Source organism: Dioscorea cayenensis, chromosome 19, assembly GCF_009730915.1.
Source record: "Dioscorea cayenensis subsp. rotundata cultivar TDr96_F1 chromosome 19, TDr96_F1_v2_PseudoChromosome.rev07_lg8_w22 25.fasta, whole genome shotgun sequence".
Classification (NCBI taxonomy): domain Eukaryota; kingdom Viridiplantae; phylum Streptophyta; class Magnoliopsida; order Dioscoreales; family Dioscoreaceae; genus Dioscorea; species Dioscorea cayenensis.
The window spans coordinates 29673360-29682072 of NC_052489.1; the positions used below are offsets into that span (position 1 = coordinate 29673360).

Consider the following 8713-nt stretch of genomic DNA (forward strand, 5'->3'; position numbering starts at 1 on the left):
ATATATTTTTTGAATTTAAAATTAAATGATATTGTTTCAAAACTCTTCATAAAATTTTAAAAACTCCGATGCAAGGTCGGGGAGAATGCCTAGTTATTATTATTATTATTATTATTATTATTATTATAAACACAAAATTAATCGACAGCTACGAGAAAAGCATAGGTGTCAATGTCATCTATGTCCGCACTTTAGAAATTCCAGATGTTGTACAAAACGGAACGGCATGCAAACTACGCAAGCAAAGGAGCTCCGTTTCAACGGCGAACTCATTCAGTTCCGTTTCGCTCTATTTACGAAGCAAAGTGCCAAAGGCCACCGCTCCATTCACCAGATGCCAGCTCATTTATATAATTCTCTCTATATTCTTAATGGCCACTGGGAACACCAAACACACCAACATCCTCCCATTAAAAAAAAAATAAAAAAAAAATCAGATTCATTAGTCTTAATCACAACCGTCCATTTATCATGCACGTTGATCAGATGGAACAACTCAGATAAAAATACTGACAATGCTGACTAAGAGAGAGATAGAGAAAAGCAATGGCTAGCAACGGTAACAAGCAAACCACCATTACTTCTCTCTTTCTCTCATCATAAACACTTTGAAGACTTTCATGTTTGGCTGCTGATGTTGTTGATGTTAGAATTCCAGCCGCCGGAGACCATTTACCAAACTTCATTTCTCTTTCCTTAAATTCTCCTGTCCACCTCCCTGAACTTTGCTAGCTAAAGTAATGGCAGGAACTGGTAAAGAAGAAGAAGAGGAGGAGGAGGAGGAGGAGGAGGTACAGAAGAAGAAGGAAGGTGATGAAGAAGAGAAAAGAGGAGTGGTGGTGGTTGCAGAGCCACCTGCAGCTGCAGCAACCATCTCTAGACTTCAAGCACAACGCCCTCCAGACCCCATCCACATCTCATCCCCACCTCCTCCAACCCCTTCTTCTGTTCAGCCAATCTTAACCACTCCTCCTCAGGTACGTGTATACCATTCATAAATCCCATATATATATTTCCATTTTTTTTTTCTAGTTATTTTTGCCTAATTTTCATGTAAAATCAATCAACAAAGCAGGGAACAAACAACATAGGCATAATCTCTCTCAACTCCAGAGTATACACCAACAGAATCTCTCTGTGCCTCTTCTTGTTCCATCTCCTGGTTGCCACCACCGCAATCACCTTCTTCAGCTACAAAGGCGTGCAAGGCTTGCTTGACATCGGCTCATGGCGTGCGAGGAGAGCACGCATGGTGCTCAAGTTCTGGCTTCCTCCTATCGAAGGCTCTGCAATCCTTGCCATCTTCTTAGCGTTCGCCTGGCAAAAAGCAGTACGGACGTGGCCATTTTTCATGGTTGGGTTCATCCTCTGGTCCTGTTTTGCCACCACTATGGCGGCAGGGATTCTCCTCCTCTGCTTCTCTCTCCCGGCCACAGACGGCTGTGGCATCGCACTAATCCTCTTCTCCATCGGCACCGGTCTCTACGCCTGCTGGTCCATGCGCCGCACTCCATTCACTGCACGCGTCTTCGCTAAGTCCCTCACACCAGTAGCCAAATTCCAAGCTTTGAACGGCCCGGCCTATCTCATGCTCGGTGTCGGCTTCCTCTGGATCTCAATCTGGTGCTTTGCCATCATCGGCGCTCTCAACTTCTACTACCCACCCTTAACCATCATCGCGCTCGTGCTGAGCCTGGCCTGGACCGCTGAAGTGATGCGCAATGTCGCCAATCTCACGGTCAGCCGCGTCATCGCTCTGTACTATCTCCGCGGGATGCAGTGCAACGTTCAGTTCAGCTTCCAGCGCGCCCTGTCACTCAACCTCGGCAGCGCGTGTTTGGGCTCGCTTTTCGTTCCCACCATCGAATTCCTCCGCATCGTCGCGCGCGCGCTCAATTTGTTGGAAGGTGAGGACGAATTCATGTTCTCGTGCGCGCACTGTTGCCTTCGTGTCATGGAATCCATCTTTCGTTATGGCAACAGCTGGGCTTTCGTTCATGTAAGTATAGTTGAGACTTGAGAGAGAATCTATATATATCTATACAACAAAGCTAGCTAGCTAGCACTGTTCTTTTGGTTAATTGGTTAGATTAATTTGGTTTTTATAAGATCGCGGCGTATGGAAGGGGATTTGTGGCAGCGTCGCAGAGTACGTGGGGTATGTTCGAGGTGCAGAAGATGGAGGAGCTGGTGGACTCGGACATCACCAGTGCGGTTTGCTTCTTGACAGGCGTGGCCAGTGGTTCTCTTTGTGTTATCTTTGCTGCCTCTTGGACCTTCTCCGCCCATAAACACTACACCGCCACCGTCTCTTTGTTAGCCTTCTATGTTGGCTATCTCATGGTCAGCACTTCAATTATTCATCAAATTTTTATTTTTTTTTTATTATTATTTTTTATTTTATTTTTTAACTTAAAATGATGATGCTGATGATGTTGTGACACACCATTAGATTATGAAGAAGGGAAAAAAAAAATAGTTGATTTATTTATTTAATGTTGTTATTATATATGCACTATGCAGACGAGGATAGGAATGGCGTTGCCACAAGCGTGTGTGGCGTGCTTCTATGTGTGTTTCGCTGAGAACCCGACGAACCGGCTGTTTGACTCGACCATACCGGACCGGCTAAACCAGATCCACTCAGGGCGTGACCCTCTCGTTCCTACGCCTCGGTTTCCTCGCCGTCTCATCGCTACCGCATGACTTGACTTCCTATCTCTTGACTTCAAGACTTGCGACGGAGAGGAAGGAAGTGAGGATGGTGAAGTTACTGAAGTGGACTTCCCGGCTTGAGATGAGTGGATCATGGATGGTGTTTCACATTGATGTGTGGCTATGAGAAAGGGTAAAGGATGAGGACATCAATAGAGAAAGGATTCCAAATACGTCAGCAATCACTTTGATGGAAAAGGCTTTGGTCTTTTCTTGATGGGCATATCCAATGGGGGACCATTCTGGTGGCTGGGAATATTCGGATAAGGGAGGAAGGAGGCTTTGAGTGTGTGGATGTGGATCCCCACTAGTAATCAGGAACTTATTTTTGTTCTTGTGATGCCCTGTAATTTTGTGACATTGCAATATTATCATCCGTCCTTGCCATGGCCATCTTGTGAAAATGTCAATTATATTGTCGGAATTTAATTTATATTTTTTCCGTGAATTAAGAAAAATTCAGAAAAATCTATTAGTTCAATAAACGCTAGACAAGAAGTTCCTTACCTGTAGTTTTTAAATGATTCATATAACAGTAAAGTAGCGTTCTTATTAGAAGTTGAATATTCCAACCACCCGAGAAAAAAAAAATCAAGATTACATTGTATTCTTGTTACATAAAAACAGACAATTGCTTTTTTTAAAAACCCCAACACATAAAATGAAAAGCATACACCAAATGATATGCATATACAGTATCATATTCTTAAACTCAACATAAAATTATTATGGAACTTAGACTTTATGGCAGAGGAGAGCTAAGACCTTCCTGTGAAGACATTGGGTGGTGAGGTGGATTTCGAGAAGAAAATGAAGATTTCCTCTTCTGAAATGAAGGCCTTTTCATTATATGGTGAATTGTTGTTCTTGCATAGATTGATCTTAAAACAGGGGAAGCTCGCTCCTTGAACTTCAATATGAGAAAGAAGAGAATCCTGTATGCAATCAGCAAGACAAAAACAATTGATAAATCAAACCACTTTGAACGAGCCAAACTGATTCCAAATAAGTGTTTGATGATGTATTCTCCACTCAATTTTTTATCTCCAGGAACCAGAGGATCAAACTCTAGACCAAGTAAATCATTCTTGTAATTGCCCTGCAAAATTTTGTTAATCCATATTAGATATCCAACATTGAGATTGATGCAACATGATAATGTTTTTTGTATGCTGCCACTGGGAGAAAAGCATTTTAAAAGAATGTAATTACATAGCATCACGCCCGTGACTGGACACAATCAGACAAATTTTCAATAATTTTTTTTTTAAATCAGAAGACCGTGATCACCTTTAAGACTGAAACTAAAAAGCCTGAGTTCAAACATTGAAAATTGTTTATGGGCCCTATGCAAGTTGTAATTTGCTTAAGAGAGATTCTCTAGCAGAAAAGCACATATCCCCAATTATTGTTTAAAAGACTTTCGGAATAAAACTTTGAACATAATATAATAATGAAGGAGATTTAAATGTTTAGTTCATGAATTGAAGAAGATCAGGTTGATAGTATATAGCTTTTTCACCTTAAAATATTGCTTCAAATTGTCTACATATTATACATGGGAGGAATCAAAGAAACTGGGGCAAATGAGTAGCATAACAGCAAGAGCACCAACTCTAAGCATGATGTTGTAAGCTAACCTAGAAAAAAGATCTCAACTTGTATTTTACAAGGAGCATTTAGGATTGCTTCTTGCAGAATTGTATAAAATAGTGCTTTCTAGGACAATAACTCATTTTGCAAAGAAGTTGCACTCCTTTATGTTTTCACTGCGCACAATCATGCTGAATTATGACAATCAAAAAAAGATCAGAATCCTGTTGAAATGAATTTAACAAGTACCCAAACCAACTTTAGCACATGCACTCGAAGGAATAAAAAAAAGTTCGAATCTTTTCTAAGTACAATAATGAACTCTAAAATAGTGTGTTAGTTAATAAAAAAACACTCCAATCAATGAACTGTGATTCTATCAAGTTTTAACTTTTCCAAAGAGTGGTAGGCAGTGTAACATCATTTAATTAGTTCAAGTGCCAAACTCATGCAAACGACCTTATCAACAAGCTGTTTTATTGTTATTCCCCCATAAACCAGTTTCTACTTCAAAGCTAAATGTTTCTCTAAGGTCTGCATTATACTATTGCTTATGTTTGAAAGTCAGAAGTCCATCTTTACAGCCAGATCTCCATTTAGCAGAAGAATTTAACACTAAACTCTTGTCATAAGCTGTATTCTACAATTGTAACATATGAATGAAAAGAATGGTAGGCAAACCTGCAAGGCCCATGAACCATAGCTGATATAAGATATTGGATAGCGCCAAACAGGCTTAGGAAGATCAGGCAGCAAACGGAAGAACCCGGCCGTCATCATCATAATTCCCTGCAACAAAATAAAAACATAACCTCAGAAGTGTGCAACCTTCTCAATTTCTATTCCGACATTTGAATATTGTTGTCTTACAATGATACCAGCTCCAGTGATAATGCCCATTAGAAAGTTTGGAACAAGGGATGCAACAATCATCATGATGCTCTCTATCACCGCAACACCACCGTAGAGACTGATGGTGAAATAGGCATAATGAGAGAAGCCCTTGTGAAATCTCACCATAAAATATGTTATAGTTCCAGAAGCAATAGAGACTGCAGCCAAGAAGGGAAAGGATGACAAGAAGTTGGATAGTATGAATACTGCAACACCGTAATGCCCATTTTGCCTTTCGCGTGAGAAAACCTTCATCTCTTCAACAAACGATGGAAACCCTCCGATGGACATGAAAGTCATGAAGCCTGATACAAAACCACCACAAGAGGCTCTCCCCAGTATGGCTGTATAGCTTGTTCCCACATTGTAATATACACTGCCAACACAAAGAGAAACAACTATATATATGACAATCCGACCCCAATAGTAACCAATATCCCTGGACATGTTGACAAATGATCTTCTTGTTAATGTAGTGAGCTGCTTCAGCCACGTGGCATGGCTTCCTTTCTCTGACCCCACTGTTAGCCCTTCCTGAAGTGAATCATGGGTAAAACTGGGTCAAATATTATAAAAAAAAGGTATAATACCTAAATTAGTCTCTCTACTTTTCTCTCTTCCCTTTTGGCCCTTCTACTCAAAAATGCTCCCAAGTAGTCCCTCTACTCTTGAAAATAGTTCTATTTAGTCCCTCTACTCTAAAATAGGCTAATTATTTGGCAGTATTTTTAAAAGTAGAGGGACTAGATGGGAAGAGATTAAGGGTAGAGAGACTAAATTGGGTCATTTTCAAGAGTTGAGGGATTAGTGCGACACATTTTTGAGTAGAGGGACCAAAAGAGAAGAGAGAGAAAAATAGAGGAACCAATTAGGGTATTATACCTAAAAAAACAACTGCGTTTAAAACTGGTTTTTCTCTTCCGATGAGTGTGATAACTGATAAGCCCCTTTTTGTTTGTCATCAATGCTCCTAAAAGTATATGTCCACTCATGGAAAGGTAAGTACGCTACTAAATCTTTGTGAATTTTTTGATTGGTAAAAATCAGTTTTAACCTATTCATTTGCCAAGAAGAACCAGACCCTATGACAAATAGTAAAAGAGAGTACTGAAGGATACAGGATTTGTAACAGAAACCTAGATGCGTTAATGTGAACTGACAAGTGACCTACCATTTTGGATATCTCTTGAATTCTTTGTCTGGCCATTAATGCATAGTCCGAGCTCTTGTATCTGTCAATAAGAATTGCTTTTATCTCAGAGGTGCCTAACTTTGACAGAGGATCTGATGATGATTCTGTTTCCTTAATTAATCAACAACAAAGGCAAATCAGAAGATTGATGTTATAATTTACAGGAAACGAGACCGGTAACTGGAATACATACTGCAAGGTGTTTTAGTGATCCTCTCAGCGTAGCATTAACAAGATCAAAATCAGAATTAATACACCGAAGGAAGTGGTCTGAAGGATTTCTTCTGCTGGGACAAGGGAATCCAACCTCTGCAAAAAACTGAATCACAAGGAAAAAATAAATCAGCTTACTAGTTCATAGATTTTGCAGAAAAAAGCATAGTTTTTTTTATAGCTTGGTGAACAGAGGCTGCAGCTTTACTATATCCGCTACCTCGGTAGCCAACTTGGCATCTCCAAAGTAAACAGCCTCCCCACCAGACAAGAGGTAGAGATCATCGAAGAGAGCAAAAACTTCACCGCTAGGCTGATGAATCGATGAGATAATGGTCTTGTTACCATCTCTCGCCATCTGCCTCAATGTCTGAATCACAAAGAAAGCAGAGGCACTATCCAGGCCACTTGTAGGCTCATCCAAGAACAAGAGACGAGGGCGAGTGAGTATCTCCAAAGCAATGCTGAGCCTCTTCTGCTCTCCACCACTAATTCCCCTCAAATGCCAGTTCCCTATTGGCCGGTCAGCACATTCTTGCAGTCCCATTTCATCAAGGATGCGTTCCACTACAGCTTGCACCTCCTTCTTTCTCATAGTGGTAGGAAGCCTCAAGTGAGCTGAGTAAGTGATGGTCTCTCTGACTGTCAGAGTCCCAAGCAGAACATTTTCTTGTGTCACATAAGCCTGCATAAATGTTAAGGATTCTAATTTACACAAGACAATAGGGTTCAAAAACTAAATGGGCCATGAAAATTGCTTGGTTAATTGAGTAAGAAAAAGCATGAACAAATGCTATGATTCCTGCAGTAAAGAAAAACCAAGGGTATGCTCCAACTCCAGTTAAAAAAAAAAACCCCAACTTTCCTCTCAATTTTCACTCTTAGACCATTTTCATGCTAAGTCTTGTCTCTAATCTTCCCAATTCCATGTAAACAAATTCCATATTCACAATACCCACTCAAAGCATTTCATCAAACACAAGCAAGGCGATCTCTTTTCCACATCAAAACAGATAAAAAAAAAAACTTGAATAAATTAGAAACCCTACCACAACACCGTAATCAAGCCTCCTCTTCTTCCCATTCAGCAACACCTTCCCAGTGAGAACCACATTTCTCCCCAACCTCCCTGTTCCAATACCACCAATCAAACCAAACTCCCAAAACAATCAATAAAAAAAATAAAATAAAAATAATAATAATAATAAAAAGGCAAAATCCCCAAACCTGCCAATGAATCAAGAAGCGTAGACTTCCCTGATCCAGAGGGTCCCATTATGGCCATGATCCGTCCAGGAGCCGCATACCCACTGAGGCCCTGGAGCAGCTTCTTCGCTGGCCTTGGACTGCCATAGTTGGGCAGCACAGCCATGAGATCCTCCCAGACCAAGTATGCGGCAGAGCTCGCCTCCTCCATCTTCCCAAACCCAGGAAACCCATCTCCATGGTCATCTAGTATTTAATAGCAGAAGTGACGAGAGTGAATGAGCTGGAAGACAAAGAGGAAGAGGGCGCAATTATGTCACACTAACAGCACTGAAAGCGATCCCAGTCTTGTTAGAGAGAGAGAGAGAGAGAGTGAGTGAGAGAGAGTATCTCCCAACCAAAGAAGCGGGAGATAACAACCGCTTCTTTTTTTCTTTTTTTAAATTATTATTATTATTTATTATTAATTTAGTGTGCAGTTATTATCATGTATTTTATGAGTCTGTTTGATATGCAAAATTTTGAAGTACAGCACAACACAACTTCTCTTGTTCTTTGTTTGGTTTGTTAAAAAGTTGAAAGTACAGTACAAGAGGATGTCAGAGTATAGCACAAGTATTTAAAATTTTTGTACCACCAAAACCTCGGTACAAAAGTTTTATCGTGGTACAGCACAACTAAAGACTAAATTACCCTTAATAAAAAATAAAAAATACAATTATATATATCACATCCCACGACGATCATCAAATCCCACGACGCTAATTAATTTTCATAATATATATTTTTTTAAATGTAAAATCGATATCTTAAAATTAAAATTTTAAATTATAAAAATTAACATAAATTTTTTTAATATTTCTATCCAAAAATTAAAAATTTAAATTGTATAAAAAATAA

General features: G+C 39.8%; 2 protein-coding genes across 2 annotated transcripts; one reads left to right on the forward strand and one right to left on the reverse strand.

Moving 5' to 3' along the window:
• The first annotated feature begins 546 nt into the window (after positions 1–546).
• On the forward strand, positions 547–3102 carry LOC120250015 (CTL-like protein DDB_G0274487). Its single transcript, XM_039258750.1, has 4 exons — positions 547–977; positions 1076–1999; positions 2110–2343; positions 2524–3102. Exons 1-4 carry the CDS (start codon positions 741–743, stop codon positions 2704–2706), a joined length of 1578 nt encoding a protein of 525 aa, XP_039114684.1. The 5' UTR covers positions 547–740; the 3' UTR covers positions 2707–3102.
• Positions 3103–3363: 261 nt separating this feature from the next.
• LOC120250014 (ABC transporter G family member 15-like) lies at positions 3364–8053 on the reverse strand. The gene is made up of 8 exons (XM_039258749.1): positions 7835–8053; positions 7657–7736; positions 6828–7292; positions 6588–6713; positions 6374–6505; positions 5179–5736; positions 4990–5097; positions 3364–3814 (listed from the first exon to the last, which is right to left on the reverse strand). Exons 1-8 carry the CDS (start codon positions 8022–8024, stop codon positions 3458–3460), a joined length of 2016 nt encoding a protein of 671 aa, XP_039114683.1. The 5' UTR covers positions 8025–8053; the 3' UTR covers positions 3364–3457.
• Positions 8054–8713: the final 660 nt, after the last annotated feature.